At 41.2% G+C, this 25,943-nt stretch overlaps 1 protein-coding gene across 1 annotated transcript; it reads left to right on the top strand.

Moving 5' to 3' along the window:
• The first annotated feature begins 736 nt into the window (after positions 1 to 736).
• On the top strand, positions 737 to 25,943 carry LOC136879197 (uncharacterized). Its single transcript, XM_067152990.2, has 4 exons — positions 737 to 861; positions 4,605 to 4,670; positions 20,655 to 20,845; positions 23,996 to 25,943. The coding sequence occupies exons 1-4, from the start codon at positions 771 to 773 to the stop codon at positions 24,059 to 24,061; spliced, it is 414 nt and encodes a 137-aa protein (XP_067009091.2). The 5' UTR covers positions 737 to 770; the 3' UTR covers positions 24,062 to 25,943.

Here is a 25,943-nt window from a genome sequence, read left to right as displayed (position 1 = left end):
ATAGCAAAAAAATAAAAAAATAAAAATTCGAAAATTTGTATTCGATACCTAGCGCCGTTGTTATTTTATCAGCTGCTGAAGTTAGCCGATCAGATCGCCTCGCAGGTGTGCTAAATCTGCAAGTGATTTAAGAATGGCTACATGGTAAATATGTTCCAGTGGAATTATTGAAATGGTAGTCCGAAAGAACTTGGAGTCCAATATTGTGTGATAACGTGAGAAAAATTGGTGTATGCCTGCTCGATACAAGCCGTGCCCCTACCCTTTAAATCTGGCATTTAGAGCTTTAAAGATGGCGTTAGGACAAAATGATAACGGGGTTTGAAAGAGGAGAAATTGGGGGATTTTTATGGTTAAAATTGAAATTTAGATTTTTTTCGTCAAAAATTGTAACATTTTAGACATGACTCTACTTAAGTCGTAAGTCCGCGAGCTGGTTGGGTCCTTAAACAGAGTCAACAAAGGGTATCGTAAACACAAAGGCTGTGCTAAAATGAGACGTTAAAATCAAGATGAGGAGCGACGTAGTTTGCTATTGCTTTCCTCCGTGAGCCAGAAGAAAAGTAGTATTTCAGCAAAACTCGCCCTATGGGTAATGCTTTAGGAGTACGATTAAAATCTGTTGTCTAGGAAATACGGAGAGAAAGGTACCGTACTAGTAATAGCTTGTTGAAAGAAACGAGCACGTTCAATGATGCCGCTTATTTCTGAGAACTCTGTATGTTTCAGGTTCCATTACTGAACCCTGGTGTGTGGATATCTACTGTGGTATGGAGCTGCATTACCCAGAGTACATAGCCCAGGGATGTGCACCGATCTATGACTCAGAGCATCACTGCTGTCCCAACGGCTGGCGATGTCGTGAGTCTAGTCCTAACGATCAAAACCTATGTTTGAAAATAATAATAATAATAATAATAATAATAATAATAATAATAATAATAATAATAATAATAATAATAATAATAATAATAATAATAATAATAATAATGTTATTTGCTTTAGGTCCCACTAACTACTTTTACGGTTTTCGGAGACGCCGAGGTACCGAAATTTAGTCCCGCAAGAGTTCTTTGCGTGCCAGTAAATCTACCGACACGAGGCTGACGTGTTTGAGCCCCTTCAAATACCATCGGACTGAGCCAGGATCGAACATGCCACACAGGGATCAGAACGCCAGCGCCTCAACCGTCTGAGCCACTCAACCCGGCTTTGAAAATGTGAAAATTAATTCTGAGTTATGTGCTTGCATAGAAAACATACCATATCCGGCTCCATGGCTAAATGGTTAGCTTGCTGGCCTTTGGTCACACGGGTCCTGGGTTCCATTCCCGACAGGGTCGGGAATTTTAACCATAATTGGTTAATTTCGCTGGCACGAGAGCTGAGTGTATGTGTCGTCTTCATCATAATTGCATCCTCATCACGACGCACAGGTTGTCTACGGGAGTTAAATCAAAAGACCTGCATCTGGCGAGCTCTAACAGCCATACGTCATTTTTTCATAGTAAACATAGAATATGCTTCATTTAGACAGTTTCATTGCTGTGCATATAGTAGTATGAGTTGAGATAAACACATATTTTAAATTCCCAAATTTTTTATGTCGTTCACTATACCCCTCCCAAAATACAGAGCGGTGGAGGAGATTTTAAAAAGTGACGATTTCGAAGTGTATCATTTAGTTAGCTATTAGTAATTACGAAACCAACAGACATTCGGTACGAAGATGGTGAAGATGTCTAATGATAGAGCATTGGACGCCTTACATTTACATAACATAATGGTTTGAATTACAAAAGAATAATACGACACGGAAGAGACCCATATTTGAAGTTGCAAATATTTTTGAAAAACCAGTGATTTGATCAAATATCAATTCAGTCTCTTCATGTAGGGGACCGTTAGAAAGTTCTCTGTAAGTCCAAGATTATGGTACCATAATGAATGCCCCACGACCGTTAGGGACAAAGTTATTCCGGGGTCGGAAATGTGAGAATTTCTTGATTTGCTTCACATAAAATTTTGAATCTTATGCCCAATATAACGGTTTCATTGCCGGAGACTTAGGGCAATTAGGACAGAAATTACACGGTGTAGGATATTTCGAAAATTACCCAGTTTTTTAAAACCTTACCGTGCTATATCTTTAGAATGAGGGATTCGAATAGATTTTGGACTGTGCTAACATAACACTTCTCAGACTTCAGCCTTACAAATTATAACCACATAGAACCTTACGACTTACATACCGGGCTGGGTAGCTCAGGCGGTTGAGCGCTGACCTTCTAAGCTCAAGTTGATGGGTTCGATCCCAGCTCAGTCCGGTGGTATTTGGAAGTGCTCAAGTACGTCAGCCTCGTGTCGGTATATTTACTGGCACGTTAAATAACTCCTGCGGGACAAAAGTTCGGCACCTCGGTGTTTCGGAAAACCGTAAAAAGAAGTAGTTAGTGGGACGTAAGACCAATAATATAAGTTATACGACTTACTGAAGCGCATGCGCTGACTGGTTTGGGATGGTACGATAACTATATAACTAGCCATCCATGTCGGTAGGTTACCAACCACTAAGCTAGAGTTTGTCATGAAAACTCTGCAGAAAAGTGCCTTACCTGCCCCCATTCACATTCTTTTGACATAAATATGTCTTATGGCTGGAAGAAATCTGAAAATTGTGTCACAAAATTAACGATACAAAATTTGTCGCCGTATGTTACCTATCTACGTTGCCTGAATGGTCGGCGTACTGACCTTCGGTTCGGAGGGTCTCTAGTTCGATTCCTGGCCAGGTCGGGGATTTTAACCATCATCGGTCAATTCCAATGGCCCGGGAGCCAGGTGTTTGTGCTGTCCCCAACATCTCTGCAACTCACACACCACACATAACGCTATCCTCAACCACAATAACACGCAGTTACCTACACATGGCAGATGCCGCGCACCTTCATCGGAGGGTCTGCCTTACAAGGGCTGCACTCGGCTAGAAATAGCCACACGAAATCATTTATACCTAGCAACCGTACAGGCTGTGGTGTGAAGTACTGATGGATGGCCATGACTGAGAGACATAAGAAGGCTCTTTTATCAAAGAGGCCTCATCTCATCATACATTAGAGAAATTATTTTATTTCTGGTAATTTCATAGGTCTTGAGTCAGTTTACCCCTTTTGATACATCGAATCCTTAACTTGTCGACGCCATATTCCATACAGATGTCTCTTGGAAACGATTCGATAGATGTCAATAAACTAATTGTTATCAATTTGAGGTTCATTTATTGAAAGAGAGAATTATTATTTATGTACATTTGATTTTGATCTCTTAATTTCTTCTATGAGTTTAACTGAACTTTTAATATGCCAATAATAATATTAATAATAATAATAATAATAATAATAATAATAATAATAATAATAATAATAATAATAATAATAATAATAATAATATCGCCTTAGCTACCGTGTGTAAACATTTCAATTTGACGCCATCTGGCTGTCTGCTCGTCAATTTCGACGTTCCGTTTTACTCTAGGCCCGCTAGATGGCAGACCGAGCAAACCGAAACTCTCTTGGGCGTCTATGGCTGAGATTGAATGAATTTTGTCGAGTAAACACCAAACGTATCACCAGAGATCTTTTACATGTCGACAACGTACGACATGGAGTGTCGAATGGTTTTTTCTGCCCTTCAAAAATCCGACTACCTCTGCTGGGTTTGAACCCGCTATCTTGAGATCCGGCTCTGAGTTCTTACTGTATCTAAAGAAAAGGTCCTTAAAAACGAATTTAAATTCTCATATCTGCTTTAACCATCCAGAAGTGTAATAGTGTATAAGTTGCTGTGTTCCATGAACAATTGCAATTTTGTAGCCTATAAGTGTTTTGTCTGTTCTAACCTCACTCTCGCCTAGGGTAGGTGTTTCCGGAGTTTTTCTTGCATAGTTTTGCTTTGTGTGGAAGAAGAATTCGGGACGTAGTAGGTAGAAACACTTACATCTACAGTCAAGGGACTGAGTCCTAGCTTATTCGGTTGGTTTTTAAGAGAGTCTAATATGAATAATCCATGTAAGTAAATTTACTTGCACGTTCATGAATCCTTTCTCAGGGCAAAAGTTTGGTACTCTGACTTTCGTGAAATTTATAGCAATCGTAATTGCAGTTATCAGAATTAGTTCCGGCATATACAGAACAAGAATTAAAGAATTCCTAGGCCTCGCCAGCCTAATGCTGTTGGTGTCAGGAGAAAATAAGATTCCACTCAAAGGGGCCGGCCAAGAAAGTTACTCCAAATTCCTAGTATGATAAGACAACAAGATTATATTTCATAGTCCGAATTCTGAAAAAATGTTAAAATAGACTTTCACATTTCTAAAAAATAAAAAGTTATTTCAGGAAGAAATATTTTGAATTGTCTTCGTTATTTTTGTAACAATTTGATTACATATTAAAAAACACAATTTTAGGGCTTCTTTAATACAGACTGTTCGGGTTTATAAAAACTAAACTTTGATTGTTTATCAGTTAAACAGTTTAAAAGTCAATTTGACTATTTGAAAGAAAAAAATTGTTAATTTCAGAAAATTTTGTCTTCGTGTATTGTAGCTACTGAGGAAGATCGTGTCACTGGAGTTGCAGAAATGAAGAGGATGAAGGACAACAAAATCATTCGTAAGTAACTCGTTTATATTCATTCAGTATATTACATTTTTTATATCTTCTGGCGAAATGCAATTGCTGGGAAATGGCCCACTTTAGAGGGAGAAAATGGCTGAATAACTGTAAAAATGTTGAAAAATCTTTCAAATGATGACAGAGAGTGTCGAAAGGAATTTTTGTTGCTATTCTAAAATTTGACGACTTCTGCCGGGTTTAAACCAAGATCCATATGTCAGCAGTATTGCACTGATCCACATCCACACGGTGAGCTACAAAAAGTAGGTTGAGAAGAAACATAATAATACTAATACTACTACTACTACTACTACTAATAATAATAATAATAAAAGCAGTCGTACCTGTGTAGTGAAGTTGGTACACTAGAGTCTAGCTCCTGAGGGAGCAATTGTTTCATGTTTTGACCCATAACTCTGTACGAAAATAACCAGAGCAGCAGTTCAAATAGTGCCGCTAGATATCAGGTTATCCCTCCGTTCCTCAGCACGATTCCACTTGGTAGGCCTGTTACGAGAATAACTTGCGCACAAAAGCAAATTCTTTTTCAGCCTTATGTCATCATTACCACCAATTCAGTGGATTATTCGAAGATGCAGGCGACTCGTAACACTTGCGTTGCTGTAGAGACGAAGTCTCGCTTCGCTCCAAGATCTCGGACTCTCCATAAAATCACATTAGAAAGTTAAAAAATTGCGTTTTATGTAGAAAAGTGATATTTCTATGACGTTTAATAAAGGTAAATAAATGTATCACACAGTGATACAAGAAGAATTCATACAAGTCAGACAGTTGCAACTGGAAAGTTCACGTCCTAGTAGAAATGAAAATACTCCATAGTGTAGGTGTATACATTTACAATAATTGCTTTACGTCGCACCAACACAGATAGGTCTTATAGCGGCGATGGTATAGGAAAGGGCTAAGAGTGGGAAGGAAGCGATCGTGGTCTTAATTAAGGCAGAACCACAGCATGTGCTTGGTGTGAAATCAAGGAAAACCATCTTCAGGGCTGTCGACAGTGGGGTTCGAACTCCCGAATGCAAGCTCACAGCTGCGCGCCCCTAACCGCATTGCTCCTTCGAAGAATGACTTCTTCTTCTTCTTGATCGTTATTGGACTACGCATATACAGCCTCCGTCCAGCCACTGAACCTCTTTAATATTTACAGTTCTTACATTAAGGGCCATTCTGAATATCTTGTTATGCTGTTTAAAGTACATATCTATGAAAGTCGATATAGTAAAACAGTGGGATAAAAATACAGGGGGATACAGGTTACTATATCTTCTCGCCAGTGTGATTTATCACGGCGTTTAACTATCATACAAGACCGAATCACATATAAAGGATGTTTTTAATTATATTACTGCTGTAGATTTATACTGTTAGTTTGCTTTCTTGAAGGAAATGAACCATTGATTCTCCCAGTTGAACTGTAGAATTATACGAGGGTCGAGTCATAAGTCATGGCATCTATTTTTTTTCTCGCGAACAGGAGATAACACGGAACATCTAAGATATGCATTTGGAAATACAGGGCATGTACTTATGCATAGTGCCTGAAGACAAATTCTGACTTCAGGAGATTCTCGGAGGAAAGTGACAGAACACAGGCCATTGGTAAACATTGTTTTATTATGGTATAGACAGCAAATACACAAGACTACGTATAAAGGACAGGTCTCCACTGGTTACAGACCTTCGAAATAATCACTCACGGTTTCCACTATGCGTTGCCAGCGGTGGGGCAGGCGCTGAATACCATTCACTGCATGTGTATCGCTAACGTGTGACACCTCTCTCCGAAATGCTGTTACGATGTCCTCTTTGTTAGCACCCCGTTGTCCACCTTACGCTTCCCGCAGCTCTGCATGGTATTGGTGTGCATTTCTTCCGTGGAGAACTGCTATTTTAATATACGATCGTTGCTCCTGCTTGTTGACTTCCTTTTTGTGACTCTCTCACTCACACACTGAACTTGGTGGCATGCTTAGACCCACACTGTTGTTTACATACACCATCTAGTGGCATCATACGCAAGTACATACCGTACGTTTCCAAATGCATATATTAGATTTTCCGTGTTGTCTCCTGTTCGCGAGAAAAAGAAGTTGCCATGAAATGACTCGACCGTGACTCGACCTACGTATAAGAGGCAAAACACATTTAAAGGCAGTGGAAAACCTAATTTCATTGATTTCTGAATACATTTGTTCCGTTGGTGACTGAATTTCTCACATTGAAAAAAATGGTTTGTTGTACCGACTAGTTTACCACATTCACAAATATTCGATTTGATCACCTTTATTCTAAATAAATGTTCACGAGTACAGGCATGGTTGAATCTTAATCTTATTACCTTGGTTATGTGTCGTCTTGTGCTCGAAGAAACATTCAACTTCCTACTGCGCTACGCGGCGGCAAACTCACCGAAGTTTTCCGAAGCACGCCGATTATATTCTTGCAGCGCTATGCGGGGAAACACCAAACTATTGCTCCCTCAGGAGGAGACATGTAGTTGGTAGTAGTTAAACACTCCATTTCTATGCTCAAGTTCGAAGGATCGAATTCTGTCGCAGTCTCTTTGTTGAAAATACTCTAATAAAAAATCGGCAACATTTAAATAGGCTTTAAGCACATAACATGTACAGGAGAACTAAATAATAAGACTAGAATTCTCCCAAATTAATGTCCACATATCGTATTTATCTCTTACGTGCCATCAAGAGTTACTTTCAAGTTTTAAACCCCCCGAATTTTGTGCTTTTGGTTGAACTAATGCAGTCAACATGAGCTTGCGGAAGTGGTCTGATACTCCCTCACAGACATCACAACGCTATCTGTTACCGGGAATTCTGAGAACTAAGAATCGATGTATATTAGCACCATCAATCTATGGCGTCGCGAAGGTCTGTGGCTGCAGCGAGTGAGAGAACAGAACTATTATAGCATAACAGGTAAGAAGGTAAACAGAAGACACAATGACGTGGGCTGTTTTCCTCAAACCCCCAAACAAACCCAGCGAGTAAGAGAACAGGACTATTATAGCATAACAGGTAAGAAGGTAATCAGAAGACATACTGACGTGGGCTCTTTCCCTCAAACCCCCAAACAAACCCCATAGCGCAACAGTCCCGAAGGGCCATGACCTACCAAGTGACCGCCGCTCAGCCCGAAGACATGCGGATTATGAGGTGTCGTGTGGTCAGCACGCCGAATACTCTCGGCCGTTATTCTTAGCTTACTAGACAGGGTCGCTATCTCGCTATCAGATAGCTCCTCTACTCTAATCACGTAGGCCGAGTGGTCCTCGAACAAGCTCTGAGATCCGAGAAAGAAATTCTTGTCCTGGCCGGGATTCGAACCCGCAGCCTCTGGGTAAGAGGCAGACACGCTACCCCTCCACCGTGGGGCCGGCCTGGTTCTCTCCAGATTTGATTTCTTTTAGTGTTGACTAGACACAGTAAATGTATTTTTTTAGGAAATTTACGCAATACTAGCAGGGGCATAGCCAAGGAGGGGTTACTCCCCACCACACCCATGGAATTTTCACAATAGAAAATAAACAGTAAGTGACAATAAACAAGTGAAAGTCGAGTCAGTGGGTTTGTTGTTTTGAATATTCACAGAGAGATAATTGTAAAACCAACAGATCTCTTGAATCTATTTTCTAAGAGCCTCGATGGTTGGATTTTAGATTGTAATCTGAACATACCATTCGGTGTAAAACTGTTCACCTTGATCATACTGTTCTTGTTCTGTATTTTATTGTAAGATTTTTGTATTGTACCGGTACTGCAATAAGAATATCAACATAATTTACTTGTATCACTGTCCGTATACACTTTTGTAACTCTAACCCCGCCCCCTATACGGTCAATCCAGGCTACGCTACTGATTCCTACAGTCCATAGGTTTATGCACTTCAAGGCCGCTCTCGCTTCTTTTTAATGCTAAGGTTCGTAAATACGTGCCAAAGTCATCCAGGCCTGTTTAAATTCTCATTGGGAGTACTAACTGACTTTTTCTCTTGGAAAAACACCTCTCTCATTCTCTTAATGGCACTCCTTGAAATACCTGTAGCCCTTGACACTTCTTCTTCTTCTTTATCTGTTTACCCTCCAGGGTCGGTTTTTCCCTCGGACTCAACGAGGCATCCCACCTCTACCGCCTCACCTTCTCCGAGCATCTCCTTCACAGCAACAAATCTCCCGGCCTGAGAGACGGCGTTACCTTTACCTGAAAACATTTTAGTAGCAGAAGCTTTGAAAAAATTCTTACTCCTCTTGCCACTGTTACCGGTTGCATTAGCAACATTCTTCGCACTACACTTAGGCCTACGTTGGGCGCGAGACCATACTCATGTATGGGTTTGAACGTTTCGATTGGTGTGGTCTATATCCAGGTTTCACCAACGTTGAGACCACTTTCGGTTCGTCTTTGAAATCGACAAAATCGATGCCCCTAGTCTGTCCATGACTAGGATAGTCGCACAGCTTGGAGCACTGATCACTAGACATCAGATCTATATGCTGTATGGCACCAATATAAACATGGAACTAGGATGCAAAAAGTGGTGAAATACGCACTTATTTTCATGCTATTAAACACTTGTGTGAAATATGAACATAACATTCATTTATTGGACTCACGCGATTTACCCACACTAATACACAATCATTATAATGAATAAACAACTGAATTACAAAACAAAAAAATGAAACTAATTACAGCTGCGGCTGTTCCACTAATACAAGCAATTCGTCCATAGTTTGTGAGAGAGTATTCACTGTTATAACAATATGCACACATCTCGTGAATAAGACACAGTGTGGTAATTAATGCACGTGTTAAATCAATTACTAAGGTTGTAAGAAAATGGTGAGAAAAACACAAATGTGAAAAAACACACTTAAATACACATTCCTTTTTCATTTTACACTGCATGCCCTACTTTTTCTATCCATAATTTGCTTTACATTATTACTACAACAGTCTTCTCCAAGTTTTCTGGTATAAATCTGTGGCGTTTCTCAGTTAAAACTAGCTTCAGTGAGGAGAATAAATCGCTACATGTACAAATGTGACAGGGAGCGAGTATAGGTGTAAAACATTCTGGTAGATCCACATTATCATTACCAGCCAAATATTTGTTCATAGCTACCATGAAGTCGTAACCCGTATTTCGTTTAAGGATATGCCGGACGTTTCTTGGGATACCGTCCAGTCCACACTTAACCAAGACGCAACCCATGTGTTTCTAACTTCTTGATTGATTCTGGTATGATTTGGAAACGTGTCTTGATAGGTGACAGTTCCCTTTGAACCGTTTTATTGCCTAAAGAGTTCACGGCATTAATTACTTTACATTTTCTTGAGCATTACTTATGAAACATGCTCAATAAAAGCCGAAAACAGGCACAATAAATTTGAAATTTGAAATATATGCACTAATCTCAAATATATGCAATTATGCATATATATGCACTATTAAACTTTTTAATTCATCCCATTTCACCTCTAAACGTACTTCCTTGTCGGTTTTAGAGGTCTACATATCGTACATTTTAATACAAATCCGATGTTTACTCATGTGTAACTATTCTGTCTGTGTCGTACTTTCATTTTCGTAAATTTCAACCAGTGCATCGTAGGCATCCGATAGGCCTATGTTATACTGAAGAGTAGTGATAACGTCATTCCTAGTTCTACCATCTTGTTGATTTCAACGTTAGAGCAGATATATGACTATTCAAGGTCGCCCCAACGTCGGGTTGGCGCAGAAAGGAAATCATAAGTATTTCCACTGAATTAAAAAGTGAAATATTGCAATTCTTTTCAAGCGTCATTCACAAGGGAACATAAAATGCCCTAGGGTTCGTTTATAAAATCCGATTTCGCATTCATATGTTCTTGCCTGTCATATTCGAATCATTATCATACCTCTGACTCCTAATGTCCTCTAAAGGTATTTTAACGCAACCCCTGTAAGCCAGAAACCAGAGGATTTCTTACACGTATAAAGCCAAGAAAATGTTCACTAATTTTCACACCATGAGTATCATCATCCGTAGAATTAACAAAATGCACAATAATTGTCATTTGCTCAACCCCAGAAATATCTGGTGTTCATCCAAAATTATAATGTATTATTTAGCAGCTTTCAGTAAATACACTATTTTGTTTGTAATTTGTATATGGACAATGTATTTTTCATGTTTTCCCCGGATAATGATGGGACTTATTTTCACCACGAGTTCTTCTCCTTATATTTTATTCTAACATTCAATCAAAGTATCCAAATAATTAGATGAATTTTAATAAATTCTCATTGTTGTGGTAAATTGCTTGTCTGAAGATCCTCTTAACGGAAGACACCGTTCAGCCAAAAGCTGAATAGCCTAATAGCTAGCCCTATAAGTCGTTCGATCACGTCTTTCCGATGGCGGGTTTCCGCATTTCATATCTGCTCAATCTTTGGGGTTTCTGTAGAGACAGTGTTGCTCGATTTTAATCCTGTGGAGAGCTCCACCGACTTTTGATGCAATTCTAGGCGCGACAAGGCTTTGTCATGACTAGCGAATGTCCTATGTGCCGCCAGTTATAATAGCCACCTGAAGTGAGCGAAATTTTAATGTTTGGAAAAAAGTTTGCAAAAGAAACCAAAAAAACAAACGATATCTTTAATTTCTGAATTGTCCCTACTGAAGTATTACTTCGTCTTTTATCTGCTTCCGTAGCGTAACGGTTAGTGTTATTAGCTGCCGTCCTCGGGGGCTCGGGTTCGATTCCCGGTATTGGCAGAAATTTAACAATGGCAGGAATGTTGGTATTTGGTTGAAATGGTACACGCAGCTCACCTCCATCGGGGGTGTACCTGAAAAGAGCTGCACCACCTTGGGATGAGGACACGAGTTTACTTCATCTTTTAATAGTTTCACCATTGCACAAAGTGTGATTTTAGTTTTTACCAGTAAATCGAGATTAGAATCATCCTTAGGACTACTGTCTTCTTAATCTTCTCCTCCTCCCTAGCGTTTATCCAGCGTAATCGCATGGTCCGTTTTTCTGCACTTTGCGTTCCATTCTTCGGTGACAACAGGAGTGATGTCTACTAAGCTCATAGCTGCCCTTGCTGCATCAAGCCAAAACTTCCTTGGCCGCCCCAGTGATCGACGGTTCTCAGCGCTGTCTGCTGCACAGTACATGGCCATATCATCTCATAGGAGTCTTCCTTCTTTTATCAGTAAATGGAGTCACTCCAAATGCCGCTCTGACATCCTGTTATTTTATGTGGTCCAACTGAGCGAGTCACAATGGCCATCGAAGCATCTTCCTTTCCATTGCATGGAGATGTTCATGATTGTTTTTGTGTGAGTGGCCAGCACTCTGTCCCGTACAGTGCTACTAGATGAACGACCGTTCTATAAATCTCTGATTTCAAGTACAACAGGATATTGCGGTCCAATAGAACTCACGTAACTTGACGCCAGTTCATCCATGTTTCATACTCTGTTCTTTTCATTGGAAGTGTATCGCACTCTGAAACGATAATCTATCTCAAATATTTGAACTTATATTTCTTGTAGGAAGATCAATGCCGTTGATGTTAATGGACTCATTACATTGCTCTTCATACTCCAGGTACTCAGTCTTCTTGACGTTGAGTCACAGTCCGTTAGTTGCCCAAGTGATTTTTCCAACATTGGACAGTTTTTTTGCTAGTGGCTTTACGTCGCACCAACACAGCTAGGTCTTATGGCGACTATGGGATATGAAAGGCCTAGGAGTTGGAAGGAAGCGCCGGGGTCTTAATTAAGGTGCAGCCCCAGCATTTTCCTGGTGTGAAAATGGGAAACCACGGAAAACCATCTTCAGGGATCCCGACAGTGGGATTCGAACCTACTATCTCCCGGATGCAAGCTTACAGCCGCGCGCCCCTAACTGCACTTCACTACAATAGGCAGGAAAATACGCACTTAACATCTAGGAGAAAGGTCGTAAAATAATGAAAATAACATTTAAAAATTATAAAAATTGGAACTAAAATAATTTGTGTATTTTTTATGTATTTCCATCCGTATTTTCAGAAATCAGCGAGGCTTCATTTAACTAAAATAATAGAAATGGTTTAATGTAAGCTTTAAGGTTTAATGTAGATTGTTATCTTTATTATTCGTACAATACATAGACCTATATTTTCTTTCCGCTGATTAATATGTCTACATAATAGCAGAAAATATAGACACTACATAATAACTCAAGAATCGGCAAGGGGAGCTAAACTAGTCAAAAGAAAAGCAAAATAATAACTGGTTCAACCGTTCCCAAATGTACGAACACATGTTTATCTTTATTTGGGACTTCGAAATATCAATCCAGATTTCAAAAAAACTGCACTTTGCCTAACTTCCGGGCTCTAGTAATAAGGCATGCATGATCAGCAGTGTCGAATGCCTTAGTGAGGTCAATAAAATGTCTTGCTGCTGATTCCTCATTATCTAATGATTTCTATAAAAAGGTTGTTACATCATTTTTATGCACCTGAACAGATGCTATGTTTTGGAAGGTAATCATACTGAAATTTGAAGGAGACGAAGAAGAAGAATAAGTGTATTTTCGTAAAAAATTCATAACTTGTACTTTCACAACTATTTCACTTATGTTTGAGAAAGAGGACGTGATACAAAGAGGCCTGTAATTACCAGGATTGGGTTATAATCCTTCTTTAAACATTGCCAATGCTCTCACTATCTTACTTTCCTGTTCCCGTTTTTCTTCTTATTATGAGGTAGTTGTTAAGAATGATAAAAAATAAGTACTTGTTCACTGCTAATGCTATGTTGATGTAGAATACTTCTCTGTCGGCGATTCCTGTAAGAAAATGAATAACTTCGTCGTCGTTATAGCCGACGTAACATATGTGAGTGCGCGCGCTGCGTGCATCGTTTCTTTATTCAGGACATGCTCTTTCATTTGATACCACTCCCACTCGCCTGTGACGTCATCGGGCCTTGATAGCGTACGATCGATAAATGTGTCTAAATGGCCATGCGTCACGCGCTTTAATTTAGTACAGCTTCGGTTCTCGTTGCGTTGGGACGCTGTTCTTGGTGTCAGACAACTCAACCACTTCTGACGCGTCAATTAAATCTTAAATGAAAATCGCGGAATACCGCATTCGTGAAATATAGCAACAAACACACCGGAGTTTCGCAAAAAGTTAAACATTGAAGATGAGCAGAGAAATGGATTGCAAGTACCTCTTAATCTTTCGTAAACGACAAGAGAATGGAGCAGCTCTCGACGATTTCAGAAAGCCACCAGCAGCTGTTACAGAGTGGAAACGAAGTGAACAGGAGTGAGTGAGTGAGTTAGAAGCCGGTGTGAAGATGTATAGCTTAATATTTCCTGAGCTCACGAACTGCATGGTGCGTAATGAAATGAAGGGCTCGGAGATAATAATAATAATAATAATAATAATAAGAATAAGAATAATAATGGCGGGTGGCCTCCGAAGAGGCCTGATGCAGGTCTCTCGAGTTGACGCCGTATAGGCGACCTGCACGTCTGTAAATGTGGGGTCCTTCCTATGATGAATTTTCATGACGAGGACGACATACGCACCCAGTCCCCGAGCCATCGGAATTAACCAATGGCCGTTAAAATCTCCACCCGGCCGGGAATCGAACCCGGGACCCCCTGGACCAAAGGCAGCACGCTAACCATTTAGCCTTGGAGCCGGACAAGGGCTGTGAGATCAAAAATGACTTTCACCTATATCTTATTTCCGTAAGAGCTGCTGACGCCTGAGAAACAGAACCGGTGTTTGACTGTGGTGCCGACCCCGCGGTGTAGGGGTAACGTGTCTGCGTTTTATCGGGTTCTATTCCCGGCCAGTTCCGGGTTTTTTTACCAGGAACGGAGGGCTGATTCGAGGTCCATTCAGCCTACGTGATTACAAAGTGAGGAGCTATCTGAGGGTGAGATGGCTGCCCCGGTCTAGAAATCCAAGAATAACGGTCGAGAGGATTCGTCGTGTTGACCACACGATACTTCATAATCTGCAGGCCTTCGGACTGAGCAGCGGTCGCTTGGTAGGCCATGGCCCTTCGGGGCTGTTGTGCCATGGGGTTTGGTTTGACTGTGGTTCGAGGCATCAGAGCTGATCGTGTCTTTCTCTGTGTTGTGGCAAGCTAACCGTATCTTAAAATGGTGGACAGTTGGCAACTCACCTTCTTGTTTTGTTTTGGTGGTTGAAAGTGAAGGATTTTATACGTCTGATGTCGTGTAGGGAGTTAGGACCTCTGCTATCATACTATAGTGGGTGGTGTACTATTATACAATAGTGATAGGTAATTTGAAGTTCGTAGAGCGGAGTATAATAAGATATTAGCAGTACCGTAGAAAGCTCAGTGTACCAAAGTATAGTAGTGAAATAGATAATGTGAATAATAATAATAATAATAATAATAATAATAATAATAATAATAATAATGGTTCATGTTTGTGGGTTACTGTAGTCACGTCCTAGTTCGTGAACCATGGGCAACGGCTGAGTGGCCTAGTAAGTGGTCCTGAGAGTCGGGTTACCTGTTGTTATGGAATGGAAGTGGGCATCTCGGACATATTCTGAGTCGTGGCCCTCCTTGTGCTCAGGCGGCTATGACTATACAATTCACCGGTGGTCCATAACCCGTTAGAGGAGAGATCCTCACTTGGACTATGTGCAAGTAGGGCAGCATCCTGCTTCATGAATTTACCGAGCTCAGAACACTTTAAGCAAGCCTCGGACCTATGGGAGTAATGGAGTTCCACTCCCATTTGACAGGCGAGGGACTCCTTGGAAGCAACTTGGCGAACGAAATGGAATTCGATGGGGAGCTATCAATATTAATGGGGCTTATGGAAGAAAGAAGGTAGAACTGGCTGAGTCAGCAAAGAGGATGCATCTGGATGTGCTAGGAGTAAGTGATATTCGGGTGAGGGGAGATAAGGAGGAAGAGATAGGAGATTATAAAGTGTACTTGACGGGTGTTACAAACGGAAGGGCAGAGTCTGGGATAGGGCTCTTTATCAGGAATACCATTGCACGCAACATAGTTTCTAGGCACGTAAATGAGCGACTGATGTGGGTAGATTTGTCAGTGGGAGGAATTAGGACAAGAATTGTGTCTGTGTATTCACCATGTGAGGGTGCAGATGAGGATGAAGTGGACAAGTTTTATGAAGCATTGAGTGACATTGTGGTCAGGGTCAACAGCAAGGATAGAATAGTGCTAATGGGCGATTTCAATGCGAGAGTTGGGAATAGAACTGAAGGATACGAAAGGGTGATTGGTAAATGTGGGGAAGATATGGAAGCTAATGGGAATGGGAAGCGTTTGCTGGACTTCTGTGCTAGTATGGGTTTAGCTGTTACGAATACATTCTTGAAGCATAAGGCTATTCACCGCTACACATGGGAGGCTAGGGGTACCAGATCCATAATAGACTATATCTTAACAGACTTTGAATTCAGGAAATCTTTTAGGAATGTACGGGTTTTTCGGGGATTTTTCGATGATACAGACCACTATCTGATCTGTAGTGAACTAAGTATCTCTAGGCCTAGGGTAGAGAAAGTGAAATCTGTCTGCAAACGAATAAGGGTAGAAAATCTCCAGGACGAGGAAATTAGACAGAAGTACATGGATATGATTAGTGAGAAGTTTCGAACAGTAGACAGTAAGCAGGTTCAGGATATAGAAAGTGAATGGGTGGCATACAGGGATGCTGTAGTAGAAACAGCAAGGGAATGCCTAGGAACAACTGTGTGTAAAGATGGGAAAAGGCGAACATCTTGGTGGAATGATGAAGTGAGAACAGCCTGTAAACGTAAAAAGAAGGCTTATCAGAAATGGCTCCAAACAAGGGCCGAGGCAGACAGGGTTTTGTACGTAGATGAAAGAAACAGAGCGAAACAAATAGTTGTTGAATCCAAAAGGAAGTCATGGGAAGATTTTGGTAATAACCTGGAAAGGCTAGGTCAAGCAGCAGGGAAACCTTTCTGGACAGTAATAAAGAATCTTAGGAAGGGAGGGAAAAAGGAAATGAACAGTGTTTTGAGTAATTCAGGTGAACTCATAATAGATCCCAGGGAATCACTGGAGAGGTGGAGGGAATATTTTGAACATCTTCTCAATGTAAAAGGAAATCATCATGGTGGTGTTGCAAACAGCCAAGCTCATGAGGAGGAGGAAAACGATGTTGGTGAAATTATGCTTGAGGAAGTGGAAAGGATGGTAAATAAACTCCATTGTCATAAGGCAGCAGGAATAGATGAAATTAGACCTGAAATGGTGAAGTATAGTGGGAAGGCAGGGATGAAATGGCTTCATAGAGTAGTAAAATTAGCGTGGAGTGTTGGTAAGGTACCTTCAGATTGGACAAAAGCAGTAATTGCACCTATCTATAAGCAAGGGAACAGGAAGGATTGCAATGACTATCGAGGTATCTCATTGATTAGTATACCAGGCAAAGTATTCACTGGCATCTTGGAAGGGAGGGTGCGATCAGTCGTTGAGAGGAAGTTGGATGAAAACCAGTGTGGTTTCAGACCACAGAGAGGCTGTCAGGATCAGATTTTCAGTATGCGCCAGGTAACTGAAAAATGCTACGAGAGGAATAGGCAGTTGTGTTTATGCTTCGTAGATCTAGGGAAAGCATATGACAGGGTACCGAGGGAAAAGATGTTCGCTATACTGGGGGACTATGGAATTAAAGGTAGATTATAAAATTCAATCAAAGGCATTTATGTTGACAATTGGGCTTCAGTGAGAATTGATGGTAGAATGAGTTCTTGGTTCAGGGTACTTACAGGAGTTAGACAAGGCTGTAATCTTTCACCTTTGCTGTTTGTAGTTTACATGGATCATATGCTGAAACGTATAAAATGGCAGGGAGGGATTCAGTTAGGTGGAAATGTAGTAAATAGTTTGGCCTATGCTGACGACTTGGTCTTAATGGCAGACTGTGCCGAAAGCCTGCAGTCTAACATCTTGGAACTTGAAAATAGGTGCAATGAGTATGGTATGAATATTAGCCTCTCGAAGACTAAATTGATGTCAGTAGGTAAGAAATTCAACAGAATTGAATGTCAGATTGGTGATACAAATCTAGAACAGGTCGATAATTTCAAGTATTTAGGTTGTGTTTTTTCCCAGGATGGTGATATAGTAAGCGAGATTGAATCAAGGTGTAGTAAAGCTAATGCAGTGAGCTCACAGTTGCGTCAGCAGTATTCTGTAAAAAGGAAGTCAGCTCCCAGACGAAACTATCTTTACATCGGTGTGTTTTCAGACCAACTTTGCTTTACGGGAGCGAAAGCTGGGTGGACTCAGGATATCTTATTCATAAGTTAGAAGTAACAGACATGAAAGTAGCAAGAATGATTGCTGGTACAAACAAGTGGGAACAATGGCAGGAGAGAACTAGGAATGAGGAGATAAAGGCTAATTTAGGAATGAACTCGATGGATGAAGCTGTACGCATAAACCGGCTTCGGTGGTGGGGTCATGTGAGGCGAATGGAGGAGGATAGGTTACCTAGGAGAATTATGGACTCTGTTATGGAGGGTAAGAGAAGTAGAGGGAGACCAAGACGATGATGGTTAGACTCTGTTTCTAACGATTTAAAGATAAGAGGTATAGAACTAAATGAGGCCACAACACTAGTTGCAAATCGAGGATTGTGGCGACGTTTAGTAAATTCTCAGAGGCTTGCAGACTGAACGCTGAAAGGCATAACAGTCTATAATGATAATGTATGTATGTATAATAATAATAATGATAATAATAATAATAATAATAATAATAATAATAATAATAATAATAAATGATTTAAACCAAGGAAACGCACAGTGAGAAGGAGCTAGGCCAATAGGAAGCCCAAAAAGATAACGATGTGTATAGAATATATATTTAACGATAAAACATAACAACAAGATAAATAAAATCGAAGATAAATTTATAACAAATGGTGAAAGATGAATATACCAGAGTAGAGAAAAATCCGAAAAGTGTGCCACATTTACAAATTGAATATCCAAAAATGCATAAGGAGAAAGCCTAATAAATAATTTACCAACGTACAATAAGTACAAAAACTAAATAGGACAGCAGGAGTAAAGATCAGAGAGAAAAGAACGACAAAAGAAAGGGGGAAGGGAAGTGACATAAGGATAGGGCGGGGAAAGGATTTTCTTCACCGGGTATTCCAAGATTTACCTATTTTTACATAGGTACAAGAAGACATCTGAAATGATTATAAATAATTCATAATTGTCCGTAGCGCATGTTCGTATAGTGATGCAGTCTATGAGCTTTAAAATGTAGCATACCAACTCGAATGAAGAAAATTTGAACTGGAAAGAGGCCGGATGAAAATTTAAAGTCCAAATGAAGATAAATTACAATAAATCTTGCTCACCAAATAGCTTGAAGACAGAGTCCAGATGGAATAGACATGATTTACAAGGGGCAGAGTACTTTGGCACTCTACCACTCCGCTATGAAAACCCGACTCAAATGTGGAGAAGCGGAGTGGGCAATATATAGTGGAATAGAATATTCCAGAAAAGTAGAGAAGGCTACAAGCCATTGAGTTTGAGAAACATGAGGTCACGTGTACACGCAGCGCACAGGCAACGGCGAAGTGCAGCGAGGATGACGTAATCACACTGGTAGAGCACAGGTGAGCGGAGTGCGTGATGCGGCGAGGACGAGCTCGAGGCGAACAGCAGTATGTAAGGTAGGGAAATGTGCTGTAGATACGGCGATCGTAATAGTCGAAATAACATTTACAATCCGTTATTTAAATATGCATTATTATTAATATGCCTGTGGAATGTATATTTATTGACAGGATAGGGGCTCCTCACTATGTGGCGGCTACCAGGTAAGACTTTACTGGTCTTTTATCATCGCTTTATTACTTAAATATACGCCACAGACAAGCGTAGCTAAGAGGTTAGAGTCAATAATTATAGTGAATCGCGTATCTTCAAAGTAGTGCAGGTTTAAGGAGTAACACCGACTGGTGGTTTCTATAAAAACAAGGGTCAATACTTGGTTGAGATACCATTAGGTGAATATGAAGTAAAGAAAACTCCAAACGTGAAGGAAATCATGGGCACATTTTTGTGCTGCTTCTCTTGGCATTTTTATACCCGAAAGAATAAAACAATTATGAACAAAGAACTCTCGTGCAAAGTATGGTATTTTTTTATTTGCAAGGATCTACGGCATATTCTTCCCTTTTCAAAACCTAGCGCAGAATATAAGACGCTTGATTGTGTTCGTCGTGGGCGGTTGCAGAGTAGGCTCCGGCCTACAAGTGGCCACGGCTGGTCCGTGATCCAACAGCTCTGCATTCCGACCGATCAACCGAGTAGAGGACGGTGGCCACGGCTCTACCGCGGCTCTACGTTTCTGTAGACTATTCGGGAAACGGAAAGGGGATGGTCCACACCGGCGGCTGTCCTGAGAATGTTTTTCCGTGGTTTTCCTTTCTCCTGCACTAAGGTGGATGCCGGCACAGTTCTTACTACAGGCCACGGCCACCAACCGCCCTAAGAGGCCCGCCTCCCCCTTCAGAGGATGAATGAAAACAATTTGGTAGTTCTGTTGGGGCGCGCAGCTGTGAGCCTGCATTCTGGAGATAGTAGGTTCGAACCGTACTGTCGACAGTCCTGAAGGCTGTTTTCCGTGGTTTTCAATTTCCACACGAGGCAAACGCTGGGGCCGTATATTAATTAAGTTGAGGGCCACTTCCTTCCTACTCCCAGCCCTTTCCTATCCCATCTTCTTCATAAGACCTATCTGTGTCCGTGCGACGTAAAGCAACTTGTAAAATTAAGAAGTGTAGTTTGCGATCACTTGAACTTTGAAAGGTTTTTCGACTGTTTAACATATTTTTTCCCTTAAATGTTTGTTGCAGAGCCTAGATTGTGTCGATTTGGGGCGTTGAAGTTGAGTGTTGGCCAGAAATTGCTATTCAACCCTACTTTACCCTATTACTGTTCTTGTGTTACACCTCCCATGTTGAGCTGCATCCGACAAATCCCGCTGTCGTCAACTGATCCTCCAGGCTACATGGAGCTCACTGCAAGACCCTTCGATCCTTGTTCGGTGAGTGGAATTCTGAGCTTGAAATTACTTCTGCAATGCGATAACGCAGGGTGGCTACGTTGAAAGATTTTCAAGGACTAATATCTGGCAGTCAAAAGTTAGTGATGTCTAATGGTAGGTATGCAAATGAAAATAGCCATCAATTAATGAGGCACTATCAGGCATCTTAGAAATTTAATCTTAGAAACTTAATCTTAGAAACTTAATCTTAGAAACTTAAAACGTGGCACCGGAGAATATCCCAGAGATTCCTGGTAAAATTGAAAATTCCTAAAGCTGAAGAGTTTTGAAATAGGGGATCAAAGCAAAACAGCGTAAGTACACAAGTGGGATTTTTCCCATCGTTATTTCTTATACTTAAAGGTTTCCTGAAATTATAATTTAATATTTAACATGAAACCTCGAGGCAGGGCGAGTGAAATACTGCGCAAACAACCATAAGCCTTGGATCATGTGCATCAGTATCTATACCACCGATAGAGATTCTGAAACGAAGTTGAGGTCAACAATTCGACCCTCTTTTGTAATTTAGGGCACGATGTGATGCTATTGTTGGGTTAGCGGAAGTTTCTTCACAAAATCCAAGGCTTTGTTGAACTTCGACGCCCCACAGAGCCCAAACCATGCATTTTCGGACATTGGTCCCCTTTTGAAAATATCGTTACTGTTCGGGCAAAACCTCGTATCTCACAATGATTTTCCTATCCATTATTTTCCTTAAGACTGTTCACGCCTCCCAGCCACATATGGATATGCAGTCCATCAGAACAAGTTTCGTTGCTATGCTAACGTGTAAAGGAACATGAACCTTAAGTAGGTCTACATTATACTCTAGGAGTGCGTAAGTAAGTCATGCAAACATAAAATATGAAATAGCGTATGGCTTTTAGTGCCGGGAGTGTCCGAAGACATGTTCGGCTAGCCAGGTGCAGATCTTTTCATTTGACTCCCTTAGGCGACCTGCGCGTCGTGATGAGGATGAAATAATGATGAAGCACACAGGCCTACACCCAGCCTCCGTGCCAGAGAAATCAACCAATGATGGTTAAAATTCTCGACCCTGCCGGGAATTGAACCCGAGACCCCTGTGACCAAAGGCCAGCACGCTAACCATTTAGCCATGGAGCCGGACATGTAAACATATAGGCCTATTCATAGAATGCGGTACGTTAATGTTATATGTTAGATCAGGAAATCAGGTAATAATAATAATAATAATAATAATAATAATAATAATAATAATCATCGTATGGCCTCAGCTACCTTGTGCAGAATTTCAATTTGACGCCATCTGGTTGTCTGCTCGTCAATTTCGACGTTCCGTTTTACTCTAGGCCCACTAGATGGCAGACCAAGTAAACCGAAACTCTGTTGGGCGTCTATGGCTGAGATTTAATTAATTTTGTCGGGTGAATACCAAATGTGCCACCAGAGATCTTTTACATGCCGACATCGTACGACATTGAGTGTCGAATGGACATTTTTACGCCCTTCAAAAATCCGACCACCTCTGCCGGGTTTGAACCCGCTATCTTGGGATCCGGAGGCCGACACTCTGCCACTGATCTACAGAGGCAGCTATCAGGTAGTCATAAAACATTGAGCAAGGCGGAATTTGGTTTGCAGCACGAGCCCTTAAAAGTTTTTTTTTTTTTTTTTTTTTTTGCTAGTTGCTTTACGTCGCACCGACACAGACAGGTCTTATGGCGACGACCCTTAAAAGTGAATACGCTGGCTAAACAGTTAGACCTATTGAAAAGGGGCACACCAAATCAAATTCGGGAATACTTAATTTCTCCGTTAATTTCTTTACGATCGGCTTTACATAGCACTGGCGGCGATAGGGTAGGAAAGGGCTAGGAGTGGGAAGGAAGTGGCCGTGGCCTTAATTAAGGTATAGCCCCAGCATTTGCCTGGTGTGAAAATGGGAAACCACACAAAACTATCGTCAGGGCTGCCGACAGCGAGGTTCGAACCCACTATCTCCCGAATGCAAGCTCCCAGCTGTGAACCGCTAACCGTACGGCTAACTCGCTTGGTCTCCGTACTTATCAGCTGTAACAGAAATTGAATAAAAGTTGTACTGAGTCGGCTTCCTTCTTAAAAGTAATAAAAATGAAGGTTATGCAAAATATAATTTCTGATCCTTTAAACTTCATGCGTTTTAATTGTACGAGGTATAATAACAGAAGTCCACCTCTGTGGTGTAGTGGTCAGTGTGGTTAGCTACCACACCTGAAGGCCCGGGTTCGAGTCCTGGCTCTGCCATGAAATTTGGAAAGTGTTCACGAGGACTGCAATGCGGTCCATTCAGCCTCGGGAGGTCAACTGAGTAGGTGTGTGTGTGTTCAATTGTCACCTCAGCCATCCTAGAAGTGGTTTTCCGTGGTTTTTTACTTCTCCAAGCAAATGTCAGGATGGTACCAAACATAAGCCACGGTCGTAGCTTCCTTGCCTATCCCTTCCCATCTTCCCATCCCCCACAATGCCACCATTAGGCATAGCAGGTGAGGCAGCCTGGGCGAGGTACTGGTCCTCCTTCCTAGCTGCATCCTCGATCAAATGTCTCACGCTCCGGACACTGCCCTCTAGGCGGTAGAGATCGGATCCCTCGCAGAGTCCGGGACATAAACCAGCCCTGGAGGGTAAATGGATTAAATAACAGATATAATCGCGACTATTACATTTATTTTCCTACGTAATTCCTTGACCGGAAATATACCGTTTGGGCATACGGCAAGGGATTTCAATAATAATGTTACTGTTTTTACGTCTCACTAAATTTTTTTATACTTTTCGGGGTCGCCGAGTTGCCGGAATTTCGTCCCGCACGAGTTATTTTACGTGCCAGTAAAGCTACCGACACGAGACTGACGTATTTGAGCGCCTTCAAATAACTTACCAGCAGACAGCCAGGATCGAACCTGCTGAGTTGGGGAGAGAAGGCCAGTACCTCAGCCGTCTGAGCCATTCAGCTCGGCACAAGGGCTTTCATGTCAAAGGAGTGGTATCTAAGCTTTTCCTGGTAACCTTTGTATAACAACCCGTCAGCGACGGGCAGTAGGCTACAGGTAGCCAGATGTGAAAGTAAAATCTGATAAATTGATGTTTGTCTGAAAATGACATTTCTTGCTTGATTATTTGTTGCAGGACGTGAAGTGCAGACCTGGTGAGCGATGTATTGCCTTGGTTCCATGGCGCACCAAGTGTGTGTAGCCCCACGTTCACATGACTTCATGAGTGTAGAAGATCTGATGGACTTGAGATTGGATTTTGTTCGGATCCATCCCGGTGGATAGAGATGATAGAGAACTCATGTAATTACGCACATCTTCCCGTTCATTCTTAAATTATTTGAGATTCTGTGGACACAATATGATACCATGGTAAATGTACCAACGAATACAGAGTCTAAGGATAATTTAATTTATTTTTACACATTATTATTTGTTATTTTCTTACACGCTTTTTAACGTCGTAACGATTCAGTTTGATCTACTAGTGTTATTGGTCCTTACGTCCCACTACAGTAAAAGAACTCCTGCGGGACTAAATTCCGGTACCTCAGCGTTTGCGAAAGCCGTAAAAGTAGTTAGTGGGACGTAAAGCAAATAACATTAATTTGATCTCTTGGCAACGATAGGATAAGAAAGGGCTAGGACCGCAAATGAAGCGGTTGGGTATTAAAGTGGGAAACCACGGAAAATCTTCAGGGCAATCGACGGTGACGGTCGAACCCACCATCTCCCGACTACAAGCTTACAGCTACGTGACCCAAACCACCTAGCCAACTCACTCGCTCTCTATTTACCGCCAACTACGCGTGAGCAGATTATGAGATGGTTCCAATAACACAAATCCACGCTCTACCAAACTGCAACTTCAATATTAGAGTCTCGGAATAAAGAATAACCTAAAAATGCATGTAACTTACTCAAACGTGTAATGCAAGGAGATATTGGAACTGCTTTCCTTCACTATCCTGACATTTCGGGCATCGACTAATGAAATTATCCGCAATTCTTCTTAATTCCCTCGGAGGAAATGAATTTATTCTTTGACGAATGGCGAATGACAAGTAACTTCGTGACCGTTCGTACAGAGCTGCAGGAATTTCTCCAATTACTGAGAAAGCCGGCGAAATAATTTTCTAGCCCATGCCCTTTGTCACTAAGATCTTCTTCCTTTGTAACTAAGATCTTCTTCCTTTGTCACTAAGATCTTCTTCTGCGAGCACTGTGCGTCATCGTCTTTGCTTCTTATCTCGAACATTGCCCTAAATTTATTAACTAATTTATAAATCACAATATGCCTTCGAGTTCAAGGAATTTATCTTTAAATAATCTCATGTGAGCAAGAGCCGATTCTGTGCCCACATTAAATAAATAATCGTTAATAGAATAAAGCCTATAATTAGCAGTATCTCTCTTTGCACACTGCTGTCTAAGTGCAGTTTCAGGACTAATAATGCTTTCACAGTTCCCACAAATCTCGGGATTATCGCCTTGTCGGCCGACATCATGGCTGGAGTGGACCCAGCACGTGAACGGGCAAGTCATATCCTGCTCATCCGGTATTTCTACATAAAGACAACTTTAAATCTCGTTAGTATTTGTTATGTAACGTGTCAATAAATTAACTTTGTTTTCTCTTTCATTTGTGTCTTTATTATTGGTACGTGCAGCTCCCATCCAATGGGGGTGTGCCTGAAAAGAGTTGCACCACCTCGGGTCGATGACACTAGTTTAGCTGTCTCTGTGGATCAGTGGTAGAGTGTCGGCTTCCGGATCCCAAGATAGCGGCAGAGGTAGTCGGATTTTTGAAGGGTGGAATAATTCGACACTCTATGTCGTACGATGTCGGCATGTGAAAGATGTCTGGTGACACATTTGGTGTTTACCGGGCAAAATGCTTTAAATCTCAGCCACAGATGCCCAAGAGAGATTCGCTTTACTCTGCCCTCTAGTAGGACTAGAGTAAAGCGGAACATCGAAATTGACGAGCAGACAGCCAGGTGGCGTCAAATTAAAATGTCTGCACACGGTAGCTGACGCCGTACGATTATTATTATTACTTTATTATTTAACCATTGCCCTCT

The sequence above is a fragment of the Anabrus simplex genome, chromosome 8, assembly GCF_040414725.1.
Source record: "Anabrus simplex isolate iqAnaSimp1 chromosome 8, ASM4041472v1, whole genome shotgun sequence".
NCBI lineage: Eukaryota > Metazoa > Arthropoda > Insecta > Orthoptera > Tettigoniidae > Anabrus > Anabrus simplex.
Note: the sequence above shows the minus strand (reverse complement) of the source record. Positions and strands in the feature narration are given on the sequence as shown.

Bases quoted from the DNA above. Each gene is read 5' to 3' on its own strand.
- LOC136879197 (XM_067152990.2), top strand. From the start codon at position 771: ATGGAGCTGCATTACCCAGAGTACATAGCCCAGGGATGTGCACCGATC. The intron at 4,671-20,654 runs GTAAGTAACTCG...TGTTTGTTGCAG, and splicing joins GAAGGACAACAAAATCATTC to AGCCTAGATTGTGTCGATTT. The intron at 20,846-23,995 runs GTGAGTGGAATT...TATTTGTTGCAG, and splicing joins GACCCTTCGATCCTTGTTCG to GACGTGAAGTGCAGACCTGG.